We start from the raw sequence: 27,938 nt of genomic DNA, 5'->3' as shown, positions 1-27,938 counted from the left end.
TCATCCGTTCAATATGTTCAATATGGATAGATGAAAGGATATTATGATAGCGTGACTCGTGGAGTCACGCTATCATAATACCCCTCCACAAGAAGTTATCCGTCACGGACCCTAGGAATTGTCAGGGAATCTCTTTGCTGCGTGTTATGTACAAGGTATTGGAGCGCATTATCCTGGACCGACTCATTAAACATCGCGAAGAAACAACGCGCGACGAGCAAAATGGCTTTCGCCCTGGCCGATCTACGACCGACCAGGTGTCCATCGTCAGGAGAGCGTTCGAAATCTGGGAGCGGTATTCGAAGCCAATGCAACTAGCGTTTCTGGACTTTGAAGCCGCGTTCGACTCTCCTCACCAAGGCCGTCTTCTCAACGCGCTCCGCGCCGACGGAGTACCAGGAAGGTTCGTTCGCTTGCTTGGCATGAATCAACGACCAACTGCTGCAGTTCGAACACCAGCCATAGGTACAACACCGTTTGAAGTGGTAACTGGAGTAAGACAAGAGGCCGTGGCGGGACCCTTTCTATTCAAGTTTGCCGTCGTTCACATAAATGTGAAGAGCAGTGGGCAGTGTTCTGCCGACATTGTCTTAGCACCATCAGGGTGCCCCTCGACTGATCTCGAGCACGCCGACGATGTTGTTATATTCGCAGGAAAGCAGTACGAAATTTCACATGTTGTCAACCTTGTATCGAAGCTGGCTCCAGCCTATGGACTACGCCTACACTCTGATGAATGCAAGTAGATGTGGATCTCTTCGAGACCTCGGACGAGAATCATGGTGGACAGACAACGGATAGAACTCGTCGATGAGTTCTGTTACCTGGGGTGTACGCTGAAGAACAACGGCAGCTGCGAGAGAAATGTTCAGCAAAGATGCGCTAAGGCCGCTTCTGCATTTAACTCCTTAACGAAATGCCTGTGGTCGACCCCCATCATTAACGGAGTCAAGCTGCGAGTCTACCTATCCGCATTTCGCCGCATCATGATGTACGGATCGGAGACTTGGGCAGCACCATCAACGATTATGGAGAGGCTTGATTGCACGGAACGAAAGCTGCTCAGACGCGGCTACTTGGCTACTTTTTGGTTTAGGGTATGCCACAATGAAGATCTTTACGCAGAAATTGATGCGGTATACCGGCGGATGACACGAGGAAGATACCAACATCTTGCGCCGCCATCGAAAGTGGCTAAAGTAAATCGTCCTCGTTTTTTTAAGGAGACCGGCAGATCGCCTTGTTCAACGAGTTCTGAGGAGTTTGCCGGGTTCGAGCTGGAAGAAGCCACCTGGCCGAAAACGGAAGTTCTGGACTGAAGTGGTGAAAGAGGACCTGAGGGCAGTCGGCGTGAATAGGGCAGTTCAGGCGAGACATAAGGTTTCGCAGAATATGGAATAGCGACGAATAGAATGATTCTGTGCAAGCTCTTGCAGAAGATCGAGAAGGTTGGGCAGAACTCTGTTCAAGGACGGCACACCTCGGCGAAGATGCGGGTAATCGCATCAGGCGATAACATCAGCCCGCCGATTAAGTCAAGTAAGTCATATATATATATATATATATATATATATATATATATATATATATATATATATACAACGAGCCGCGCGACCGCTTTGGGTCGCTGCCACTTTCATCAACTAACCAAAAATACTTTTAAATTGAAATTCAAAAATTAGTGGAGTGATATTTTCTGTAAATAATAAGAGTCTGTTTTCATGTTGTTTTGTTATTTTCTTCTTTCTTTTTTAATGGAGCAGTGGATACGTGAGAAGATCGCATCGTTTATCTATGTCACTGATGTTCATCAACTTTGATCCTGCAGCCTGTCGAACATGGACCGCAAGACTCCTTCTTGCAGGAACGTCGTTTTCTTCACCCACGTATACGACTGCTACTTCGTTTGCAGTGGAATAGCGTACTCTCCTCTTGCAAAACCCCGCTCTCTGCTGTCATCGAATACCATGCGAATTGGTATGGTTTGCCGATTTTCTCGCTGGGCTGCCGCTATTTCCATTTGCTCCACTTCGCTCATCATTTTAAACGATTGAGCGTAGACATTGTTACGCGCAAACCATTCACTCAAAAACAGCATGAGGTTAGGGTCGCAGTCCGAATTCCGCATATTCCCAAGGCGCTGTAGGGCAGCCATTGCAGTGTCTAGAATATATATTTGACCGAATTGACGTTGCTCCCCTTGGTGAGGATGAAGCGCACCCAGTCGGTGATAGATTTGCCCGTGAATTCGGTAACAATATGGCCCCATTCCAGAAATTGTGTCAACTTGAGCCCCCATCGAAGCCATCGCGAGACAGGTTGAATGCTCTTATATTTTCAAGAAAGTTGCGCTGACGGTGGGTCATCTCTGTGGGAGCCGCTCTATCTCGCACAAAGAGCTGTTTTAATTGCTCTGGAAACTCCTCAAACAGATTCAAGTTGAATCGCCCTCGGTCACAACAATCAAAAAATGTACGGATGCTGTCGCTTCACTTCAAGGCGAAGTCAAAGCTCCACAATTTGAACAGCGATTTTCTAGTGCTCCAAGGTAGTTCACATCCGTGATGCGAGAACGCAGTGCTAAACCTGTCATTTCAGGAGCGGCATTACGGCGAATATGTCTTTCGGAGTCGTTGCGTAAGCGTTCAGCGCGCTGTTCTTCTGGTTCATTCTGTCGTTGCAATCGTTGGCGCTCAGCGTTTGCAGGGCGTCTTGCTGAACGTTGCTCAGAACTCTCATTTTCGCGCCGCCTTTGTTCACGTTGAGCATTTGACAGCAGTCTGGCAGATCGCTGCTCATCGTTCTCATTTTGTCGTAGCCTCTGGTGGCGTTGGAGTCCTCCAGTAGTCTTGCAAACCGCTGTTCATCGTTCTCACTTTGGCGTCTCCTTTGCTGGCGTTGTGAGTTCTCCAGTAGTCTTGCAGACCGCTGGCCATCGTTCTCACTTTGGCGTCTTCTTTGCTGGCGGTCTGCATTTGCCATCTGCCGAGCAAAACGCTCTTCAACGTCTTCGCTTTGGCGTCTATTTTCCTGAAGCGCTGCATTAGCTGAGCGTCTGACCAAACGTTGCTCCTCGTTTTCGTTCTGTCGCCTCCGTCGTTGTTGCTCTGCGTTTGCTTGCCAACGGATACTGCGCTGCTGTAAGTCTCTCTAAGGCGGTGACTCCTTTGGCGTTCAGCGTCATTAATATAAATTCGAGGTCGTCCTGGTCGTCGGTTTTGCGCTGTTTGATCCATGAAAGCTTGCAAATAGGTTTCCTGGATTCGACAAAGTGAGATTTGATGAGGTAAATAGCACAGCCCGAAACAGAAGTTTATTGGGAGTAATGAAATAAGTCAAACATACTTGCTAGTAGTAGGAAATGAAAAGAGTCAAAACTTTTTTAAAATCTATTGCGCTCTCAGCACGCACCTACGTTTTAAAATAAGAGCAAAGCATTCTTCACAGCAAGTTGATTTTAACCCCCTAAAAATTATAGTCCATGAAAATGGTGCCATCTAAGGTGCTCGAACAATACGGTTATTAGAGGTACGTATGTACGTATATGTATATATATATGTCATTCATACATACATACATACATACATACATACATACATACATACATACATACATACATACACACATACATACATACATACATACATACATACATACATACATACATACATACATACATACATACATACATACATACATACATACATACATACATACATACATACATACATACATACATACATACATACATACATACATACATACATACATACATACATACATACATACATACATCCATACATACATACATACATACATACATACATACATACATACATACATACAACAACATACATACATACATACATCCATACATACCTCCTGCTCTCTGCAAACAGCTACCAAAGAATGAAGTTTTGGCATAAAATGACGTGGAAGACGTCATCTCACTGATAAAGATAAAGTTCCACGTCAAACTTTTAGCTCAAAACACTCATTCGTTTTCGTTCCCTACACAGTGTAGACACGATTTGAAAGTGGTATTCGAAGAATGGGTTTTCCTGTTGTTTCTCCCTAACAGTTACGGCAGAATAATGTTTAACATGAAATGACGTGGACAACATCATCGTACTGATAAAGATAGCGTTCCACGTCAGATCACATAAACAGCGTGCTACTATTTAAGCAGCTGTTTGAACGTGTATATCCAGTTTCTGAGGAACAGCGAAGCCGAGTAGGTGGAGCGCAACGCCGAAAGTGGTTACAACTATAAAACTTTTACAACGTCCCTAGCTTTACGACGCCGACACACCAACTCGACGCCATTGGACCCGTCACACCCCCTTCTAAAGGTATCTATCATCGGTGCACAACTCTACGCCATTGGACCCGTCGTACCCCCTTCTATAGGTATTTGGTGCCGGTGGACCCGTCGCACCCCCTTCTATAGCAATCCGACGCTGTGGACCCGTCGCACCTCCTATAGGTATCCGACGTCGTGGGACCCGTCGCACCCCCTTCTATAGTATCCGACGCCGATGGACCCGTCGCACCCCCTTCTAAGGCTATCTGGCGCCGATGGACCCGTCGCACCCCCTTCTATAGGTATCCGACGTCCTGGACCCGTCGCACCCCCTTCTAAGGCTATCTGGCGCCGATGGACCCGTCGCACCCCCTTCTAAGGCTATCTGGCGCCGATGGACCCGTCGCACCCCCTTCTATAGGTATCCGACGTCGTGGGACCCGTCGCACCCCCTTCTATAGGTATCCGACGCCGTGGACCCGTCGCACCCCCTTCTAACGCTATCTGGCGCCGATAGACCCGTCGCATCCCCTTCTATAGGTATCCGACGCCGATGGACCCGTCGCACCCCTTCTATAGGTATCCGACGCCGGTGGACCCCTTCACACCTCATTTTATAGCTTCCTAGCTTCGAGGCATTAACTCGACGCCGGTGGACCCGTCGCACCCCTCATTTTGAATTTCGTGACTACACACACACACACACACACACACACACACACACACACACACACACACACACACACACACACACACACACACACACACACACACACACACACACACACACACACACACACACACACACACACACACACACACACACACACACACACACACACACACACACACACACACACACACACACACACACACACACACACACACACACACACACACACACACACACACACACACACACACACACACACACACACACACACACACACACACACACACACACACACACACACACACACACACACACACACACACACACACACACACACACACACACACACACACACACACACACACACACACACACACACACACACACACACACACACACACACACACACACACACACACACACACACACACACACACACACACACACACACACACACACACACACACACACCCCCCCCCCCCCCCCCCCCCCCCCCCCCCCCCCCCCCCCCCCCCCCCCCCCCCCCCCCACCCCCCCCCCCCCCCCCCCCCCCCCCCCCCCCCCCCCCCCCCCCCCCCCCCCCCCCCCCCCCCCCCCCCCCCCCCCCCCCCCCCCCCCCCCCCCCCCCCCCCCCCCCCCCCCCCCCCCCCCCCCCCCCCCCCCCCCCCCCCCCCCCCCCCCCCCCCCCCCCCCCCCCCCCCCCCCCCCCCCCCCCCCCCCCCCCCCCCCCCCCCCCCCCCCCCCCCCCCCCCCCACCCCCACACACAAAAAAAAAAAATTACTATTTTTTTTTTTTTTTTTTTTATATATTTTTTTATTTTTTTTTTTTTATATTTTTTTTTTTTTTTTTTTTTTTTTTATATATATTTATATATATTTTTTTTTTTTTTTTTTTTTTTTTATTTTTTTTTTTTTTTATTTTTTATATATATACATATATATACGTATATATATGTATATATATATGTATATATATATATATATTGTGGGAGGTTTGAAGAGAATCTGTGAGAAACGAGATCTACAACAAAAACAATAGACAGCACAACAAGTATTGGCTTTTTTTGAAACGCATTGGGTCTTTGTATGGTTTTTTTCCCAATTGGAAAACTTTTATTGGTACAATTTTTATTAAGATTATTGGCGATGTAATTACCATCATTATCCACAACATTTAGCCACCTAATGGGCAAAGTCTCAGCGCGCTTCTTCGAAAAGGGGAGGATTTGAGGATAAAAAGAAAAAATAAAACGTTTTCGAGATCACCCGTCTTTGGAAACTTTTTTGCCCAGATGCTGCTTCAGGGCCAGAACAGATGATTTTCGGATGGGGCAAGGTCCGGGCTGAAAGAACACTGGGACAGGATCATCCACCCTAGGCCCTTCGGGAATTCGGGAACGTCACCTTTGCCGCATAAGGTCCTGCGTTTTCATGCAGCAGTGCGACATATTTCGCGCACTGCATCGGCCAGCTTCTGAAGTTCCTTCATGTAAAGATTGGCATTGATTGTCTCACTGCCCTCCAGGAGCTCGCAGAACAGAACACCTTGCGAACCCCAGAATATAAAAAATCAAAAGTGGGAAAAAGATATCTAAAGAACCATTGTTGTGTTAATAAAGAGCATGCCGGAAATGTTAGTGATATTGAGTAGCAAGGAATAGGAGTAAAAGGGGAGGTGAGCTTTCACAACCTGACAATTTAAGGAAGTGTCCTACGTACGGGTGTAAATAAATCAACATTTAGACTGGTTTTCAATAAGTTTGGAGTAGTCATCATAATATGGGCAACGAGATGACGAAAGATGGTTACAATTAGGAGCTTCACTTGGAGAGGAGTTTTTAAAGCTCTCAAGTACCAAAGGAGATAAAAGCAAATTCAAAATAAGTAATAAAAGGAAGTATTTTAGAAAAAGTTATCTCATTATGCAGCACAATCCGTTTAGCTTAACTTACTGAAATCAATGTCTCCAGAACAAGGAGGGAGAGAACTGTTGTAAAATCCCACGCATAATCACTTTCAGGAATTCCTCAGAAATTCCTCATATTTATAGTCGTAGAAAAACTTTATAGACTATTACTCGAAACTAGTTTTTGATTTCAAAGGCTCATAAGCTACGAAGCGCAATATCTTAGAGATGACACCATGAACATCCGTAGATACTGGGAACAGAAAAATCAATTAAACCAAAGAAATTTCCTTGAGCAAAACATTTCGATGAACTGCGATGACCTGGTAATCTCAATATAATTACCATCACTGTACTCTAAGACAGGTTTACATACCTCACACATGTGCTGCCCGTCATCCAAACAGTTGCCAAATAGATTACAGTAGTAACACCAATAGCTAGAAGCGTTCCAATTGGTATAGCACGCTAAAAAGAAACTTATGAAAGCTATCCGTCACGAGAAAGGCTTTCCAGACCTGTGGATCGGCGAGGTCGCCACTGATGTTCGCGCCAGCCATAATGCCAGTAGCAGCAGGGAAATAAACAGCAAAGACTGAGAAAAAGTCCTCACCACGGAAAGCTGGCAATAAGTTATCGAGTAAAGTATTCACTGCAAAACTGTGCTGTTCTGGAGTATAATACACACAGTAGTAGAAGCAACACTCCAAGAAAAGTGAAGGTACTTACAACTATATCCCGTGGCACCTCGCACTATCATGGTTTCATTAGGTGGAAATACGGAGCCGATCATATAGTCGATGATTGAGGCCACCAGAATCATCAGTAAGCCTATCTGCATTTTCGACTCGAATTCGGTTCCAATGAAAACTACGGCCATTAAAACAACACAAGTAGCTGGAAAAGTAGATTATTCATTTGTTAGTTCTCGAACTAGAAACATCCTCATTTACGATAATTCGGTATATGTATGTAACAACCGTTGTCGAGGCTTATTAATGTTTAAAAAAATAATGCGGGACATTTGTCAATTATCTACGATGAATATCCCTGAATAATGAAAATTACTAAGAAAAGAGGAACAACATCTTTGATCTCGTCCAAGACTATTGGCAATTGCTAAAGCAGTTTCCATAATTTTTCATCTAAATTCGCGGAACAGAAGGAAGAAGTGGCCGGCATTTGAAGTCGTGCGCACTCGCAAAACGAAATTAGGCGCGGCAAAATGTTTGCAAACAGCTCTTCTGGAGTCATTTGCCACAGGAGAACTCGCACATTGTTCGTTCTAGCAAGACTCTTGCTTTATAGAGCAACCTTAGCTTTATATAGCGCCGCGTAACAAAGAAGATGGCTTAACTCGAGCAGATATCAGCCAAATCACAAAGTTGGTACAATTTTCATAAAAATTACTTCTAAGTAGCACAAAGTGAAAACAGGTGCTCACTTACCGAACCCTACAATTCTGACATCCCACATGTCTGCGTCTATTATACGTAGGCCTGCCTCTCTCAGCAGATCCCGCACGGTTTCAGCAAATCCGACTATGTACATGGCTGCCCCTACTGCGTTTGCTACAGAAAAAATCAATCCAATTGAACCTCCAAATTCCGGACCAAGCGAACGCGAAATCTGGAAGTTTTTAGATTTTTTAGCAAGATAAGATCCTTACAACGAAAAAAGTCAGAAATACGAACCAGGAAGTAAGCACCACCTCCTTTAACGTCGCCGTTTGTGCAAATTGCACATGTAGAAATGGCAGTAATGGAAGTAACGAATGAAGCCAGAAGCACGATCATAGAGCCAAGGCCTAAATGAAGGAAGCTTGGAAAGACGAAGAGGGACAAATTACAAGGTCCCTTCAATGCTGAGAATCTACAGCTGCCGTTATCTATCGAATACTTATGAAAGAAAAGAAAAACAAATCGCACCGATTCCAGCTTGACCAGCCACCCAACTGATACGCAAGTATAACATTACACCAAATATATTCAACAGACATCGCACAAAAACGCCCTGTATCCATCCAAATTTCACTCGTGCCTGCAAGCAGTCAAATCTTGTCCTTTTTAACATATCTCTCAGTTTTCGTGCGAAAAAAGTAAAAAAGAAAAAAAAGCAAAAGTGCCAAACAAGAACAACAAAGCAGTGGTAAAACGATAACCTGCATTGGTGGTGGAGAGAACTTCTCCATGTGTGATTTTGACGGTCTCTTCTCAATCTGCCCTTCCACTAATTCATCATTTTGTTTCTGAACACATAAACATCATAAGCAGAATATACCACTGGGATCTTCCATAACACACAACCTTGAATCCTTCGATTTCAATTTCCTCAGGTATAGATCTATCGCCATGAATAAGCTGAAGCATAGACGGTCGAACTGCGCCGCCTCCGTCGGCGATGTCCACCGAATTACGATAGAAATCCATGATGGGTGGATGCTCGAGCGTCTTCATGTTGCTGTACATATCAGAAATCATATAAAATTGTTAATTAACATATCTACAATTTATTTTGGAGCTAACTGACGGAATATCACTTAGACGCATTCAAACATCCTAGCAAAAAAATTTTGGAAAATGAAGAGGTCGACTGTAAATACTACGGCAGCCGTCTCGACGCGTGTCACAACGTTATTCATCAGTGTGCCTCCAAATTGAACGGATTTAGACGGAATCGCTTCTCCTCTGAACCGTTTATCAATGTAAAATAGCTAAACTGATGAACTAATGAGAAAGCATAACAAAGGCATCTGGTTGTCATGTATGTTGAATAACCTCTTGACACATAACCACTACATAGAAAACAAGAGCCGTTAACAAAGAGTTTTCAAGGCAAAAGAACCCTCGAAAACCGTCCTTATCACAAACGATTTCTGTCCCAAAAATGAACTCAACATCACTCACAGATATCAACGCAAAAAAAAATGATGTGAGAGCCGTTCTTCTTAATTTAAAAAAGGACAAAAGTTACCAATGGATGCGGATGCATCAACGCGTCTGAGTGGAGTTAGTATTCGTTGGGGTATGTATATGCAATAACCAATAACTTGCGGGTTTCTAGCCCATGTATCAAATCAGTGTTTTTATCATACCGAAGAAATCTGGTACCAATTTATCGATGTGGTGTAGCGGTGTAGCGCAGTAAGTCATTATTAGGCTCCACTCGTGTTCATAAACCTCAAGCGAAGTCTGAGTTGAAGTCGAACGCGTAGGCGAATCCTCATGGAGATTGATCAACGCTTCATCCTTTTATCTGATATAAAACAGCGAGGTTGAGCCTACAGAAGAACCGATTTGATTGATTGATGGATCTAGTTTAAAAAATCGTTGAATTTAAAGCCCAAATTAGGAAGTCACCACATTATAAATACCCGTAATAATAATAATAAATAAGTACTTCACTCATTAGCTATTTCGCTAAACTTCAACGATGCAGCAATACTACTCATAGCCACTCCAGAGCTTGAGCTTGAGAACTGAAAGGAGATTTACAAAGAGGAAGTGAACAACATTACGAAGCTCTCACAACTTCAAGATTCCAGATGAATCGAGGAAGGTCTTCTTGTACTGGATGTTTTCAACTACTCGCTAATTCTGATGAATGGTGATAAGATAGATTTGGACAGCGGAATCATAACTGCTACGCGGAATCGTAACTGCTACTTCCAACACCACAGTAGTCAAATAATAAAGATAAAAAAATAAAGTCACTGGTGTATCAATCCAATTGGGATGCGCCAACGCGTTTTACTGGAATTCGTAATCGTTGAGGTTTTGGAACGCGTGTTGGCCCATACAATGACAGTCAAATAATAGATCAACAATAATATAAACACGAATAACACGAAGTTTCCTCAAAACGACAGATTTCCTCGAGGAAACCACGATATATGCACACATTGGAATTAAAACTTAAAAGCGAACTTTGTTACTTCACCATAGTGTATTGCAGTTTTTAAAAACAATGCTATAACTACGCGAACCTTTGAATATCCCAAACGTGTTTCCAACTGGTTGTTATCGGTTTTGTCAGTTTGGGTGTGTGGTGCTCAAAGCAATAGTGACCATTGTCACAAAGTTTGCGTGAAGATTGAAATCCGATGATGAACGGAGAAAAATCAGAGAAAATTAGTGACAGAAGCGAGAAGCAAAAACAAAAGCCAACTCCTTAATGATACAGCCATAATCTGTTAGAGAAGAGAATATTTTGTTTGTCTTATACGAAGGAGGAATTCGAGAAGTACATGATGCCAAATTCGGTTCGACCAACCCATTTTAAGGAGAGGCGTTAATCAGGAGGGTTGCCTTAGAACAATGTGACTGTACTGCTAGATAATAAGCGGTAAAAATGCGGGTAGTTACTGCCGGAGACGCATTTGTTTCCTTTGTTTCCAAGTAGCATCTAATAAATGGTGAAACAAACATCAGGGAAGTATCGTCGTGAATAATACCACAACATTCTCAGTCAAGAAAAAATTATCAATGACTTCAAAGACAAAACAAAAATCTTATGAGGTAACACTTTGAGAGATGCATTTCTGTTCTCAAAATGTCAAGAGAGTTTTCAAGCAAGATGAAGTTCTCAACGTGCTGATCAGAAAGGAAAGCATTTCTCTTTGAAATACACCCTTACCCTAATTAAATAATTTATTAAGGATCAAGGAAGTTGTGCAAACAAATGCATTTTGTCACTGGGTATAAATATTGCTAATTTCTTGATAGCAACAAATAATTGCAACTATATACTTTAAATTTGATGGTATTACACCTTGGAAAAAAACCAGCAGTCGTGAAGGATAGCTCCATTACACCGTTCAGGTGCTTACAATTTATGAAGAAAAAACCGTTTTAACAAGTAATTGTTCATATGCTTGAAAGAAAAGTTATTTTTGAAGAACCTACAATTGCAACAATTAAAAAAATCAGCTTAAGATCAGCTGCAAATACAATGAACTAAAACTGACCTTGTATCAGATAGTTTATGCGTCAGTTTTGATTCGGAAGGGATTCCCATGACATTCCAAACGATACCAATAGCACAATAGTGCGGTGAACAAACCACTTACCGCCAACTCTTCAAGTTGATAGTTGTGTTCGTTTCTGCCTGCTCTCGTTTTCGGTCTTCTTCGTGATTCTTATCTCCAACAGAAAAGTGCACCTGAAAATGTGTATGAAAAACAACTCGTAATCTGCTCACAGCGCATTTCCAGTTAACTTGAGGAAATCATGCGTGAAATTCAACAGAATTACACTGAAGTTTTATATGCAGTGAGTTTAGTAGACACAAATCTATTAGAAGAAGTAATGTACAACCCATAAGGAGAAGTGTTTAATAAATTACATCTTGTATTGTAGAAAAATTGTTACTTGCGCATTTAGCTATCGCAAAAGTTGGGAGTGTTTTCAACTAAAAAAGTGCTGGGTGACCACAATCCCTCTACGCGACTTTCTTCCTTCCTCTAACTGGCATTCATTCCCTTTTTTCTCTGTGCAAACCCAGTCGCACGTTTCATTACTCACCCATCTGAACTAATTCAAACGCCATTATGTATTACAAAGGATATAAGTAGTCTTATGAAATACTCTGAGTTCGACGAGAAGACATTGATGAGGTACAGTTACGCCACACAAAATTAAAGAAAAAAACAGATGCGTCGAAGAACAATGGGTTATTAATTGACAAGCAAATCAGTGTATACGTTTGTTGACCGTCCTTTGATCACTCAATGTCAAAGTCAAGCTTATAGCTGTTCCACGACCGTTCCAAAAATGACCTTGGCACTCCCCCTCCCTCCTCTCAGTCTCTGTAATAAAGAAACTCACGTAGCAATTAAGATTACATATGATAACTAAAATAAAAACATAAACTTAAGGTGAGATATGGATTTAAAAAGAACAAAGTAGTATAACAATAAGTGAAATAAATACTAATGGATAAAGATAAATTTACAGCATCAATGCGCAATTTACAGCAACCGACTCTGATTGGGAGTGAGATAAGGACTAGGGCGAATTTTAATGGGTTAAAATAAACACTAATAACTTACTCCCAAAAAAACCTAGAAAGGCTAATAATGGTTATTTTCTAGAAAAAGGTTTGCGCTGCAAAATAATTAAATTAACTTTCATAGAACCAATTTGGGTTCCTCCATTTTTGAAAATTAGTTGAGATGATGAGATGAGTTGGGGATTAAGGAAGTTCCCTTTTTCAACTAAATTTTGAGAGAATGAAAAGAAATGTGAAGAAAATATACAAGATTCGAGTAAAATTCGAGATTCGAGTAAAGTAGCAAAGGTCCCCTCTTATAGTATACTTCAAACTGAATAAGATTTTCTAAGCTATTATTGAGAGCTGAGGTATTGGATTTTGTTCAAACTCACACATCGTTCTACGAGCAGCCAAAAATCCGAATTTCTGCACTTTTCCCCGTTGCGTAACTGCGGTAGTGTGATTGAGAACCCGCCACCATCTTTTGATAGGGGTCGAGGATAACCCGACCGATAAATTTTCATCTACCTAAGTGTTCTGGCTCTCTCCAAAGCTAGTTGGGAGGATTAAAAACCTGAAGAAATATTTTACTATTTTCCTCTACTACATTCCGCAAAAACTACTAAAGACATTATTAGGTTGGTCCAAAAGTTTTGCACCAAAATTTGCTTTTCGATTCAGAATTTTAAATGACTTGAACTGACTTTTTCAGCAACTGAATATGATAGAATTTTCTAGAAGCTTACACCAGAAGGGCATACAAGCGCGCATTTCACTGGGATTCAACCATGACTTCAATAAACCAAAGTCAAATACGAACCATCGTGTACAACGAAATTATGCAAAGCTACAATCCCTGCGATGCCACCGCTCATCTCTATGCTGCGTTCAAGAAAAATGTAATATCTCGTGGGATTGTCACTGACACTTGGAGTCCGTACCACAATCGTCAAACGTCCTCAAGTTCTGGGTTACAGAGAAGTGATGTCGAATTTGGGTCCCCACGAATTGAGTGCCTCGCAGCTGGCGACAAGAGTGGGTGTATGTTAGTCTTTGCTTTTGTGCCCACACAGACAGGACTCTCCGCGAAATCATTACAGGAGATGAGAGTTGGATGTTGTACGTTAATCAAACGCAAACCACCTCTAAAAGAGTCGAAAGGAGAATTGCACGAAAGGAAGACTTTGCTGGGTTGTTGGTGGGATTCCAACGGAGTGCTGTAATATGAACCGCTCCAATCCGGGTATACCGTGACCGCTCAAGTCTACTCTTCTCAACTACAGAAACTGACAGACGCAGTTCGCCTGCAGATTCTAAGATAATTGGCATGTTCATGATAATGCCCAACCTCAAATGGCAAGGCTTACTCGGCAGAAGATTGCCGAGCTTGTTTGGGGAGTTCTACCGCACCCCGCTTATTCTCCTAACTCAGTCCCATTTGGCTATCATCTACTCCAGACAATGAAGCTACATCTACGAGAGTAAACATTCGACGGTCAGAAAGAGCTTCAAATGACTTTTCGCGCTTATTCGACTCGCAGCTCGCCAGAATTCTGGACTTTTGGAATTGATAGTCTAGTGAAGCGTTGGACATGCGTAGTGGATCATGTTTTGTTGGCTGATATCCGTGAACAATAAAGTTACAAATGTTTGGAAAAAAATGTGAAATTTGATGCAAAACTTTGGGATAAATGTACTAGAAACATGACATTTCGAACAAATATAGATAAAAGTTGTCTCTTCAACTCCGCAAAATGCACAGCATGAAATGTGGTGTGAGTTTCGTTATTCAGTAACTCGCGCACACTACTCTGCGCTAATGTTACCCCATTCCGTAGCAGATGTCTTTTTTTGGCATACTAATGACGTCGAAATTCCTTTTTTGAGTGATCATCTGAAAAGTCATTACCGGTGGATGAGAAATATGCCCACATAACCCTTTTACGTTGAATGAAAAAATCTCACTCCTGTAAAGGATTGATCTTTGATATTTTAATCAAACTTAAGCGACACCGAGCTGCGCCAACCACTTACACCATGCATGTCACCTTCAAAACACGCAAAGCGAAAGCTATTAAGAAAATAAAGTTCACCTTATACAGTCCTAGCACAAAATAAGAAGCCTCCTCTGGTTAGTTCCATTTCTCCCAAATAAAGTGATCATACAGAACGCTTAGATGTGACAGTTGTGATAGCAAATTAATTTTTTTCAAAGTAAATTTCCAATTTTCAGGCAGTTAGATGCATTTTAAGCGTCCTACTCTCCACTTCGTTACCTACACAACATTTATCACGTCATTTGTAATGCATCATATCTACTCAAGTATTCGATTGCTTGGCTTAATATTTTTATCTAACAGTAAATACCGGATACTATTTTGCACGGCTTGAGCCACTGAAAAGATCCCGAGCCGTAGTTTAAAGCAGCAAGAAAATGCTAAGCTGTCCATTATCAAATTGGCTCAAAGAGCACACTAGTTCTGTTACAGAAAGCATAAGGAATAAGATCTTGTATTATTTTGTAACTTTTGTACTCTTATCTTAGCTAGACTATTTTCGATGTATAAGTTTCGAGACTTCCTCGACCATTTATTCAAACACTACACGGTTTTGTTACAACAACAAGTGTCGGATATGATCCCTTACGTCCCCTTTACTGAGAAAATCCCAACGTATGCTTAACTCTACCGGACAACAATCAGGTCAGCATGCCAATAATTACCCTTAAACGTCATTCTACGGTTAGTTTACGAGAAATATGAGGGAAATTTACTCATCATGTGAAATTTAAAAGACCATGACATGCAGGTTTAATCTTTAATAGCCGATTTGACTAGTTTTCAGTTGTTACTTTCGAAATAGATACTTTCAAAAAGGATGGAACAAAGGAAATGTGATAAATTCCGTGCTGTTGTAATGTATTGAATTGTCCTATAAGTTTCTTAGTTTTAAGCAAGAAAGTCGGCAGTCTACCTTATCAGTGAACGAGATGACCATGCTGTGGACTGAAATGTCTTTGTTGTCGAACAAAAAATGGAGACTTCAAAAAAGAATGTGGAAATAAACTTATTGTACAATCTAAATCACATAGATATATCATGTGAGGGAAATTTTGGCTGTGATGTTGCTCAGATCTGAGTTGTAGTACATGTTCCAATTCTAACGTAGCAATGTAAGATTTTCTTTAAAAAGATAATGGTGCTGGCGTACGGGTTTTGAACAACACATTTTAAAAAATAAGAACAAAGATGATACCCTACATGGACAATACGTTAAAATCGACACACTAACTTTCTTGAATGACATGTTACCATCACATTCTGATCATTCCCTTTTATTTTTCTTCTGGTAATTAGGTGGTTGGAGGAGATGAGCATGATTTCTTCAACTTTTTCAAGTTCCGACCTGTCCGGGCCTACTCTGGGGTCATTCAATACGCTGAGAAGGAATATAGCATCCATACTGCATATCAGTTAAATCGGTTAACAGTTTCAGGGATTTAAAAAATCGAAATCAGCTGAAACTGCTTCTCTAGGATAATCTACGCCTTCTAGAATGGGGGGCCCACTAGAATTTGACCAAGTATCTATACCGTTTACCGAAAAATTCAAACTTAGTTGCCTTCTACGGCTAAACGTAACCAATGGCCTTCATTAGGCTACTTTTGGTGGTTGACCTAAAGTCTACCCTATTTTTTAATAAGTGGACAGAATTCGAACTAATTAAACTGGTTTAGCGAAAACTACGTCCAAATTGGAACTTTATAATATGACAGTGCCTACATTCGTGTTCTACACCTGAAATTACACCGAAAGAGGCCGCCTCGACCTCAAGAGCGTTTTCCGCCTACCCTAGCACATTTTTTTAAAAAGGAAGTCACGAGAAAAGACTCTGATGAAACAAACCCCTTTTGATCGAGAAGGGATCACTGGTTCACATGAAGGAGCTCCATCTTCTCTAGTTCTGTAATCTTCTTCACCATGTCGAATGTTGGACGTTTCATTTTCCGCCACACAGTTAAGGTTGGAGTTGTCTGTCATTACCTACCAGATATAATATAAAAACATAGATTCCTAAACAAACACACATAAGACCTAGCTTTGAAGCAGTTTGATAGATAAAAAAGGAGGAATGAACTGGGTAAGAAAACTGGCAACAAAGAAGTTATCAAATGAGAATGAATGTGCCACCTCTTATAAAATTAATTCAAAAAATCTAACAAACAATCTAAAGTAAGGAAAAACTTACCATAAACCTTCCTGTAGAACTTGATTTCCGCTCAATCACATTCTTAGGAGGAGGTGGCTCGCTTGCACTCTTCGGTTTTATTTGAATTTCAAGTTCCGAATCATCAGGAGGTTCAGTTTTGAAAACCTAAGAAGAAGGATTTGATAAACTAATACATGAGATGTGCAGCAAAAATAAACAAAATTTTTGACTTCATGCTTTGACTTTACTTATTATATGTCAAACAGCAAGGGATCATATAATGTCTTAATCAAAATCCAAAAATACGCGGTCGTAACACCAACGGGTTGTCGCAAATGTTTACAATGTTAAAACTAAAACTCCGATTAGGTGCATTCAGCAAATACACAAGCTATAACAATCGACTAACTGTTTTTACTCGACCAGCTCAGATTTTGGGAACAAACAATCTATTTATTTAAAAAATGTTTTGACCTTGAAGCGGGTGTCTCTTCGCGAATCCATGAGGGAGACAAGAAGGTCCTAAATGTCCTAGCAAAATTCGACGAATATACGAAATGTTAGTTGTATTCGAAAATATATATATATACGAAACAAAATTGGATAGAAACGCTCTGAAAACGCATTATAACTACTGGTTATGGGATAAATTGATGCCAGGCTGCCCCTAGAGGGTAAGATAAGCCAGCAAAGACAAGAGGTCGCTGGGTCACAATTAAGTGCACATCAGCGTGATAAGCTGACCAGTCGCCAAGTGGATTAACGCTTCGCCTTTCTATCACACGATCACAGAAATCCGAAAAACAACCGGTTGAGAAAGGTTTTGTCTACACCGTATAAAGCATGTGAGTAAGTATTATATGACGACCACATCAGGACTTTGCTCCTGGTGCAAGAAAAATAAAACAGAATCATTTTGCTTTGAGGTCAAAGCGGAGGAAGCAGCACAACAATATAGAAGTAATTCCAGGTGTAGTAAAATAAGAAGTATACAAGTCTTCTAATCCCATCCCAGATATTTTGTATTGAAGGATATTCTGTTTCTTTCCTTCTATGAATGTGAATGAAATTTAACTCTGTTGAAGGAACGCAACGCTAATTAATACAGTTGGGTCGGAACGACCTAACATGTGGTGTAATTGTCTGAGTAGTGGTGAGACACTCGCTAGCTGCGGCCAGACTACGCAAGATCCAAAACGTCACTTCGTCAGTTGAAATCGTCATCAGATTACATTCGTCAAACGAAATCAGAAAAAAGTACAAGCAACACGGTCATCTTACTGATCTCTGTTGAAAGGTACACCAATATGTGTCTGTCGTGTAGTCCTGTCAAAACGACCTGGAGCCTGGCATAGTTGCATAAGCTCCTAGGCTCGAGGAGGTTGAAGAGTCAGAGGTTGCGAAACTCCGAGTGGAGCTGGTGATGGTCTCACCTCGGTCGCAACCACTGCGGCACTCCGAGTGCAGCCGTTCTAATAAGCGTATTACGATTTTGACGTGGTGCAGAACCCACAGCGAAAACGTTGACTTCTGGTAGTATAGTAGAGTCAAAACGACATGAAAAACGGCCCAGATGCGCAAGCCGTTGCGATGAAGCAGTGGGGAATCGGAGCGTAGCGGTTAAGGACGAGGAAGGACCCTTGTTAGCACCGCTCATTGCTCTAGTTCGCGTTGGTCCCACCTCGATTCCAACAACTTTCTACACCGCGCTGCTTCGATTGCAACCGCTTGCGCGGTAGCATCGTGATTCCTTTCGTTTTGACCCGACTATGGATTGCGGTATCCAGCGTGGTTCCGCTAATCTTTCCTTAATAACCGTAAAAAATGGGCATGGGGACCGTTCCGACGAGGTACATTAGAACGCGCTTTGAATAGGCTGGCGAGGAGACTTCACTGACCTTACTTCTATTCCTATTCCACGCCGTTTTTAGGACGATTTGGAGAAGGGAGCGGAATCACGCCGGGTTCTGCAATCTACTACCGAACTCTACGCTTCCACGCTACATCAAAACCGTGATACGCTGCTTTTAAAGGCAGCGTACAACAGATCTGACAAGGCGAGTGAGTCCGCGGGAAAAGCTAGCGCTGGAGTCGTAGGAGGTATGGCTCATCTTTCCCTTAACCTTCGTTAAAAAAGCGAAAACAGTACCTGCGAAGTGCGTTAAAACGCACACTCTTTTACACTATCCGATCCCATCAACAGCTTATTCATTACTTTTACTTGGATGTACTGGTGAGGAGGCCTCATTATCTTTCGACAGCTCGCTCGTGAAGGCGACAGGTGCACAACGGTGGAGCGTTGCAACTGAAATGTTCTCAAAGAACGGCGTCTTCTACTCCTTTTTTCCGGCGACTAGTGAGAGATGGGGGGGGAGGGAATTTGGATCCCCCAATCCACTGCCCAATCTCTAGCTTTTCCTGCGGATTCCCTCATCACGTCAGATTCGCGATATGTTGTCTTTAAACAACTGCACCAAGCTTCAGGTAATTTTACCCGACTACAGATTATATGTTGACGTCAACGTTCTAGAAGCTCCATTCGTGTGGTATTTAGAATAACTGTTTTACTACTCAAACAGCCTATGTACGTTCTCTTGAATGTTCATCTCCTCGACTGCTCCTGTGCAACTGCATTCTGATTTCGGATAAAGCTTCCATCCCAACTGCATATAACTACAGTTTCCAAAATGGACTAATACATGCGGTTCTTTAAAGATGCTCTTCTTCCGAGAACTCACCTCCATTTTCGAGATAAAAATTTTGGACGGTAATTCAGTAGATACTCCCGAGTACAAGGTAGTTAGGGGAGGTGGGCACTCCACAATGCTCTAGTCGAACTGTACTTGGGCTGCACTTTGACCCCTCGGATTCTAAAACCTAAGCAGTAATTTTAGAGGATCTATGACAAGTAGGTTAAAGCTACTAAGAAAGAAAAGAAGACAGAGCTGGAACTACTAGTGGTTCAACTTTACCAAGCTCTCCAAACAAGCTTACTGGAAGCGAATGGCTAAGTTATATCATACTGTACTATTAGTGACAAAAAAGAACCGGAAATGGCTTGAGAGATGGAATCTCCGAAATTAGCATTTGACAGTTAAGAAAGGTGTTCGTGGCCTAGAAGCGATTTTTGCTCTATCGCTTCTAGACCGCAAAGGCTGCTATGTCTTTATTTTGCCATAGAGTTTCTAAGGCTAATGCTTAGGTCATGGGACCTCGACGGACTCAGCGATTCACTTCCAGTGATGAAGGGTCGGTTCGAGTCGACTGATGAGCTATTGCCTTCTCAAATGGAGAGGCCATTCAACAGTAGAGAACGGTTTTGTACCCTAGGAGCGATTTTTCCGCCCTGATGTGTAGTTCGAGTGTACTTCGATTAGAGTCGTGTTGATTCCACGCCCTCCCCACCATGGGGTGCGTAGCGTAAGCCGCTGCGGTTCGCAGGGCACTGCCTTGAAGAGTTATGGTCGAGGTAGGACCGACCATCACGAACTGCAGCGATGAGTGATGCCAAAAAGGGTCCTCTTGATCCTAACCGCTGTGTTCATTACACAGCTTCATCCTTCTAATGTTACTGCACCGAGCTTCATGTCGTTTTCATCCGACCACGCCTCCTTTCCAAATGTTTGCAACAGTGTTCAAGCGACCTGCTCTAAGGTGCGAAATGACGTCAGCTGTTCCCGTCCTCAAACTCTCGTGGGTGTTTGTCCTCGACTCTAAGGCAGTTAAGTCGAGCAAGATGAATGGTTCCGTTTTTCACCTGTAAGCCAGCAGTGCTATGGAATGTGGCACGAATATGGCGGACCTTCAACCGGACTATATATTACAGACACATCCACAGTAACCTCCACAGTAGAGGCAGGAAGTAGTCTGCCTATATCGCTCGATGGGACCATAGTGGATACAGCGAAGACGACGTTGCGAAGGAAAACGGACTTTGTTGCAACTGCAAAACAAAATAGTTAATTATTACAAAATAGTAAAGTAATCATGCACGAAACGCGGCTAAAAAGTGCTCCGTGGAGCACCGATGTCATCGTTCGGAAGCAAACCAGCGCCCACCTCCACCGATGAAATAACAGGTAGGACCCACACAACACGTCTGGTGATGACTATACACTTATAGCTGTCGTCGACTCTAGTTTGCGACTTTGTATATCTGCCATGCAATGGACTGCCCGAGAACTACCCTCTCTACATTCTTTAGTTCAATGTATTAAGCGGAGATTTGGATATGGTGGAATCAACCTTGGAAGTAAAATCTGAGGACATGTCATAGGACACTCGGATCCACAGTACCTGCAGTCCCTGCTTGTCGTTTGTTACGTACGTTCTATTCCACATCTTAGGATGTAGGTCGGAGAAATAGTAGGAATGAGTAGGAGAATAAGGTTTCAAAAATCGTTCATTATTGGAATTAAGCTAAATAAAACAGGGTTAAGGGCAACGTACCACGAAATTGACGGTGTTGTGAACTCTCCACAATTATATAGTAGAGTCTAAACGACATGAAATATGGTTTAGTTGCGTTTACGGCTGCACTCGAAACGGCGCGGTGGTGAAATCGGTTGGAATCGAGGTTGGACCATCGCAAACAGCAGCGAAGAAAGGTGCTAGCAAGGGTCCCGCTTCGATCCTAATCGCTACTTCTCACCGCACCGCTTCGAGCGCAGCCGCAACTACACCATGGCTCGTGTAGTTTTGAGCCTACTAAATAAGGTAAGAGTGTAGCTCACAACTATGAGCGATCACGCTCAACTTCGCATACTAATCCAGAAAAAAGCGTATGAAAAAGCTTTGGCTGAAACTGGTTGCCTCCTGCGACCAGCTTGTTACGCGTCAGAACGCCGACAATTCCGTCGTCGTCCAACGTCTGCAAGGTAACTAACATAACTCAAATAATCAGCAAAAGCTGCCGACATAATAACAGACACGTTCGGATTGCCGTTGTAATCGTATCCTACTATTCTACTACCACGGCTAATAACGTGCCACAAGGAATCGTCTTTCAGCGAGTAGCAATAAATGGGCCGCTGATACTGTTTCTGTCCCTCGCTGGTAGCCGCTACACTACCAGCGGGGGGCAGAAACGCTCCTGCACTCGCAGGTTTGGCACGTTACTAGGTGACCCATAGGAGGATCCAGTGCGACGAAGCGGTTTTTTACACCGTTTTTTCTTAATAGTTAGGGGATTGAGTATGGTTGGTCTGTAATGCAATGAGTAGAAAGTAATGAACTATTTCCCCGATTCTATCTATTGTGAAAAGATCTAAAAACTTACAATTTCATGTTTCTTAGGTTTACTTCCATGTAACTCCTTACCTTTAGTGCCTTTTGTTTTAAAATCTTTCTTCTGTTGCTCCATAGTTTAATCGTATAGTAGGGCCAAAACGACATGAAACACATACGCAATTGCGTAGGCGGCTTCTCCGAGGCGCTTCAGTGGAGCGTAGCGGCTAGGAGCGTACCTGAATCCTTGCTGGCATCATCCATCGCTGCAGTTTGCGACGGTCCCAACTCGGCTCCAATCGCTGCCTACGCTGCGCCGTTTCGTTTTGACCCGACTATACATCACTGTTTTTTAAGCCAGCTTTTCTATAGTAGGGTCAAAACTAAGTGAAACAAGATGCAGTCGCGTAAGCGACTACACTCGAAGCGGTGCGGCGGACTGCAGCGGTTAGGATAGTGGGGGAACCCGTGGTAGCACCACCCATTGCTGCAGCTCGCGTTGATCCCACCTCGATTCCTACCGCTGTCTCCACCGCGCCGCTTCGAGCGCAGCCATTCACGGAACTGGATGGTGCTTTCTGTCGTTTGGACTCGACCATAGAACCGTACCTGAAGATTGGTGTTGTGAAACCTATCATGGTTGAATACCTGTAGAATTGCTACAGAGCTAAGGATTAAAAGCATGTAAGACACTCATAAAGAACGCAGAGAGAAGTGGAACTCGATCCTGCAAAACCGAAGGGACCTGCACACTAAAATAATCTCCTCATTCTCCAGCATCTTTTTCTCTACTTGCACTAATTAATTGGAAATCGCGATCTTCCTGGTACCCCTTTGTGAATCCCACTGGGAAATAGAATTCATGGAAATGAAACACTGGAAAAATATTACTGTAAACACTTCTTTCTATCTCAGGCGCTTCACTTGCTAAGAAAGATAAACGATAATAATTTTTTCTACTCTAATTCGACGTTAAGAATTGGTGATAGCATGGAAAGAAGAAAATAACTCGGTAAGCTGACATGTGCACTCGAAGCAAGGGCAGAGAATAACACTGCCCTTGTTGTTGTCGCTGGGAGCACCCGTCAAATGCAAGAGATGAAACAACTGATCTGAGAATTTAATATTACTTGACGACAGATGAGGCGCGATAAGAGTGAAAAAGGAAGCGAAAGGTCCGGAATACTATCAAACTCAAAATCAGCAAACAGGTACCCTCTTCTACAAGATAAGGACGCACTCGACAATGAAGACGACTAGTGATTTCGAGTGAATGTGTCGGCCTTGGAGGGCCAGGGGAAGTTTGGCGAAGACGAGGGACTCCAGCGATAATGTCGAAGTGAACCGAAGAAAAAAGAAAGAAAGGAAGTCGTTTCACATTTGTCATTCTTTTCTTTCTGAGTATGGAAAATGGCAAAAAAAGACTGCGGACGTTTGAAAATTTCAAAAAGGGAGGACTAGTTATAAACAAAAGAGAAAGTTTCTAACTAAGCAGGATTAAAGATGCTGGAAGTAATTGAACAGCATTGCCCAAGGCAAGTTGTAGCGAACCTCAAAAGCAGTTTTCAGTCAAACTTCCTATGTTGGGTTTCTTTCACTGATATCATTTTCTTTAGTGACAATCTTTAGTGGTAATCCTCACAAAATCCTCACAGTAAGCATAAGCATAAACAGGCACCAAATACGTGGTTACTCGACTCTTGAAGGTCACTTCGAGTTCCTGCTGCGGTGATTGGAATCTACGTCCTAGGCTATGTATACCACTAGAGAGAACTCGTCACTAGAGAGAAGTTTCCTCACTTTTTTCATTATCACTCGACAGTTCTCCGGCAGCACAGCGATGCTTTTAACGAGTTAAATGTCGGAAAGAAAAGAGGAGAACAACAGTCGCAGTCTCGATGAGAAACACATCTACGCTCGTCGATGCACCCAAAATGTCACAAAGAAATTGCTTTATAAATTTTGGCTTTCTGGCAGACCTAAGCTTTCTTAAATCACTCAGACAACGCATAGAGAAGCATATGGGGAAACATGAGCTTAAATGCACCCGGCTTCTCTAAGGAGGCAGTTTTACGAAGATTCAGTCCATTAGATCTTTGAGAAATCTAATCAGCAACGAGATTTTGCAGACAGTAGTGCAAGAAATCCGACGCAACATAAATCCTATACTTCGAAAAATGAAATCAAGAAAGTGTAGTTGCCTAGGAACTGCCGATGTAAAGCCAATTAGTAAGGACGACCTTGTCTTTCCTGTCAATTCCCTTTGAGTGGAAGATTTCTGATTTGTGGTTTTACAAACGAGTGAAATCTAGTTCTATAGCAACAGCTGTAGCGGACATGCAACCCAGTCGAGCTAAAAGTAGAAATATTTCCTACTTGTCAAATCCGTAACTGCTTACTGTAAGCAGTGCTTTAAAAAGTAGTTGTAGTCCGGTCTCACTGAAGACGGCGTCCACATAAAATTCTCAACACTTCAATGGACAGGTCCAACTCGAGAAGTTATTTGTAAGCAAATAATAGATGCAGGTTCTGGAAATACACTTAAAGGTGGAAAAGAATTTGAGGATTGCTCGTGTTTCAATGAAAAAATTCACCGTATAAAGTACACGCGTATTTGACCCGCGTATTTGAAAAGAATCTTTTTTTCGAGTGAAATGTTTGAAGTGTGACTTATTTACATTGATATTTACATTTATAACGTCAAATTGTAATAGTTATCCGTGGAAGAATATATCCAACGTGAGTCTGGCTTTCAAGCCTATCCCATTGACTCTTACAGTTAAGCACAAATTAAAGAGCCTATGGCGCATCCACCTGGGATGCGCCCCCACGTTCACTTCAATTCAGAATCGTTTGGGGTTTATGAACGTGTAACTGGCCTATACAATGATTTGCGGGAGCTAGCTGTGTGGAGTCGGTGTTGTTATCCTCCCACACAGGTCTTACACCAATTTATCGGCCACGGATGAATGGAGGGCTTGGTTGCCACTAGGGCGCTTTCGAACCATCAACCGTGCAGTGCGACCGCAGCACTTTATCCACCACAATATGTTGGCAAGCTTCTAATGTGTGAAATGTGAATGTGTGTAAAAAATGTGTGTGAAATGTGAATGTGAAACGGAGACGTTCACATTTCGTTCGAATACGTCGGGGCACAATGACGGAACGCAGAGGTCATACTTCTATGTTCAGACCAAAGAGGTTTGAAGCCTATGTAAGGTAATTGGTAAAGTTAAAAGCATTGGTGCTTAACGGAACTGCAATGACGCTGGGTCACCTTCCAGAAAACAAAGCAATACAGTGGTCATTGGAGTTGAGCATTGGAATGTCGGCGACAATTCTCCAATTCTGTAGCCACTGCATTCGGAGTTGTGCGATGCACTTGCAATACAATTGGAACATACTAATCGCATCCTATTGCATCACGCTTGGTGACCCCTTTTCAAGTTTTTCATTAATCGCGCAACAATTTCAGAAAAAGGACGAGAAAGGATGAAGTGCGTTCTCGGGAACGAATTTGTGACGGGTTTCGTCTTTCTTCTAACACGGTATATACATGGAATCATTATTTTAGAGCAGTAATAATAACATCATTATACGTACAAGCGACATCTGCATAAGAGAAACTGTCCCAAATTCAGGAACTTTAATTTCGACCAAACCTCCTTATGACGAGACTTATAGTTATTTAGCACCACAAGGTCTGTAAATTCAATGATAACTTGGAAAAGAATGTAGCTAGTAGAGTACTTCTCACTTTCGCAACTTCCTACACGTATCACCAAACTTCGTATTTATTACAAACTCTGTTTTTGTCTCGTCAGCACCTTCGAGCAAGAGTACGACACAGTCGCAAAATGGTTTTCGTAAAAGAAAGAAGAAAGAAGTCTTGCAATTTTGGTTCCCCCAGGATTCGGCCCGGAAGATGCGGCGCATCCACAAGGAAGGCGCGCTCCAATAGAACTCATTGCAGAAAATAGCGCCCGGATCGCTCGAAGCCGTATCTTCCGGGCCGTTTTTTTCGGCAATTAGGAAGAAATGGACGGAATCACCCTCCTCCCCATAATCTACGATCAGGTGTAGGAATAACCCACCTGAAACCCGCACTACCCCAGATTCGTGGGGTGATGTCTTTAATAAAGACTGCGGCATGCTTCTCAAAAGGATCACGAACATGTGGTGCACATTTCTGGAAGCCCTGCGCGGTGAAACCGTGTTGGATTTCGAAGATCACCAAGGTTAAGAAGGAATGACCTTCAGTTTTGATCCAGACGCATTACAGATCGAGATGGTCGCAACCCGACTGCAGGAAAACTTTGCAGAAGGCCTTTCGGAAGGTGAGACCAGAGGAAAATTTTGGAAGCAGTAGACAGAAGGAAAAGTCTAAAAGGAACTTCGCGACTATAATTTTCATTTACCATCCTTATTCAACGAAGACGACGTTAATTCGTTTCTAAAAGCCAACATATCACAAAATTCTCGATGTTGTAATCTTTGCACTAGTAAATGGGGGAACGAGTGTAGCTATGAGTATGAGAAGGAACAAGCTCCACCCCCTTGCTCCCAGAAATCTCAGAGACATTGCCCTCCTCTCTTCCGGTCAACGGCGGACGCTTTGCAGATTGCTTTTACTATTTGTAGTAAGTTGCATTGTTGGGACAAGAGCAGAGGAAGCTACAACACGCGGTTTCTCTGGATTTCTAGGCGAAATTGAGCATGATTTATTTCCCACGTGTAAACTACTACTATCACTCTCACCTTGTGCGGAGGTCAAAACACCGAAAATTTCGTGAATGTCTTTCATGTAAGGTTGCGGATAGGAAGTATTGCAATTCTGAATTTTTCTCTTGAAAGTGTAGTGACGCTCCTGAAGGAGAGGAGAGCATTGAACTCATGTGTCTGTTATATGTTATTACGTTGTATTGTTATTTATGCTTACGCGGTTCTTTTTCCTCCCATCTCCTTGCTGCTTGGACCACATTTTATCCTGCAAACTTCGTTAAACCTCAGAGTACTAAGCCGGTGTTTTACCAAAAACAAAAAAAAAAGTTGACTGTAAGTTTCATTTCTTCACCGACTTGTAGACGAAGTAGGAAAGAATTTAAATGAAACTCCAATAAAGACTTGTAGACGAAGTAGGAAAGAATTTAAATGAAACTCGTACAAGCGTTGCTTCAGTAATCGAAGTGGAGTTGACAAATGACAGAGAATAGCCTATCCCATGTTCTCACAAGCAGAAATCCGTGAAAAAGAAACTTGCCTAGACGGGAAATCAAACCATCAAAAAATCAAATCATGCGTGCCAGATCTTCTCATCGTCAGACACAAAACTGACCCCTTCTACTCCACCCAGAGATGGTTCAAAACGATTACAATTGACATTAATTCATAAAAGACTGACCTGAAATCGGTTTGAAGGCACTCGTTTCAGTGGATCATCTGGTGGCAGCAGTTTTTCAAGTTCAGCTTGGTCTTGACAGTTCATGATTCCACGTTGGTCCTATGGCATCACCACAAGTCTAAACCCAGTGAAAAGAAGTTCTGCTGGTTGAATCGTTAGCCACGAATCTCGCGTCAAAAACGTTTTCAGACATTAGATTTTAAAAAAAGGGTGGTCGGAATAACGAAGC

At 42.7% G+C, this 27,938-nt stretch overlaps 5 protein-coding genes across 7 annotated transcripts; 2 read left to right on the top strand and 3 right to left on the bottom strand.

The window, feature by feature from the left end:
- Nucleotides 1–146: 146 nt before the first annotated feature.
- On the top strand, nucleotides 147–746 carry RB195_014404 (uncharacterized protein; the record flags this gene model as incomplete). Its single annotated transcript, XM_064204656.1, has 1 exon — nucleotides 147–746. The coding sequence occupies one exon, from the start codon at nucleotides 147–149 to the stop codon at nucleotides 744–746; it is 600 nt and encodes a 199-aa protein (XP_064060537.1).
- A 33-nt stretch (nucleotides 747–779) lies between these two features.
- On the top strand, nucleotides 780–1,319 carry RB195_014403 (uncharacterized protein; the record flags this gene model as incomplete). The annotated part of the gene is made up of 1 exon (XM_064204655.1): nucleotides 780–1,319. The coding sequence occupies one exon, from the start codon at nucleotides 780–782 to the stop codon at nucleotides 1,317–1,319; it is 540 nt and encodes a 179-aa protein (XP_064060536.1).
- A 578-nt stretch (nucleotides 1,320–1,897) lies between these two features.
- Nucleotides 1,898–2,308, bottom strand: RB195_014402 (uncharacterized protein; the record flags this gene model as incomplete). Its single annotated transcript, XM_064204654.1, has 1 exon — nucleotides 1,898–2,308. One exon carries the CDS (start codon nucleotides 2,306–2,308, stop codon nucleotides 1,898–1,900), a length of 411 nt encoding a protein of 136 aa, XP_064060535.1.
- A 281-nt stretch (nucleotides 2,309–2,589) lies between these two features.
- On the bottom strand, nucleotides 2,590–2,982 carry RB195_014401 (uncharacterized protein; the record flags this gene model as incomplete). The annotated part of the gene is made up of 1 exon (XM_064204653.1): nucleotides 2,590–2,982. One exon carries the CDS (start codon nucleotides 2,980–2,982, stop codon nucleotides 2,590–2,592), a length of 393 nt encoding a protein of 130 aa, XP_064060534.1.
- A 61-nt stretch (nucleotides 2,983–3,043) lies between these two features.
- On the bottom strand, nucleotides 3,044–27,793 carry RB195_014400 (uncharacterized protein; the record flags this gene model as incomplete). 3 transcript variants are annotated; one of them, XM_064204650.1, is made up of 16 exons in its annotated part: nucleotides 3,044–3,257; nucleotides 7,259–7,350; nucleotides 7,401–7,534; nucleotides 7,612–7,779; nucleotides 8,331–8,511; nucleotides 8,577–8,689; nucleotides 8,811–8,922; nucleotides 9,044–9,130; nucleotides 9,189–9,342; nucleotides 11,951–12,042; nucleotides 16,779–16,916; nucleotides 17,122–17,247; nucleotides 17,557–17,604; nucleotides 20,925–21,025; nucleotides 22,830–22,917; nucleotides 27,710–27,793. In XM_064204650.1, 16 exons carry the CDS (start codon nucleotides 27,791–27,793, stop codon nucleotides 3,044–3,046), a joined length of 1,932 nt encoding a protein of 643 aa, XP_064060531.1. The 3 variants fall into 3 exon arrangements, with proteins under 3 accessions (XP_064060531.1, XP_064060532.1, XP_064060533.1); XM_064204651.1 differs by lacking the exons at nucleotides 17,557–17,604; nucleotides 20,925–21,025; nucleotides 22,830–22,917; XM_064204652.1 differs by lacking the exons at nucleotides 20,925–21,025; nucleotides 22,830–22,917; nucleotides 27,710–27,793 and having other exon boundaries at nucleotides 17,557–17,586.
- Nucleotides 27,794–27,938: the final 145 nt, after the last annotated feature.

This window comes from Necator americanus, chromosome V (assembly GCF_031761385.1).
Source record: "Necator americanus strain Aroian chromosome V, whole genome shotgun sequence".
Classification (NCBI taxonomy): Eukaryota; Metazoa; Nematoda; class Chromadorea; order Rhabditida; family Ancylostomatidae; genus Necator; species Necator americanus.
Note: the sequence above shows the minus strand (reverse complement) of the source record. Positions and strands in the feature narration are given on the sequence as shown.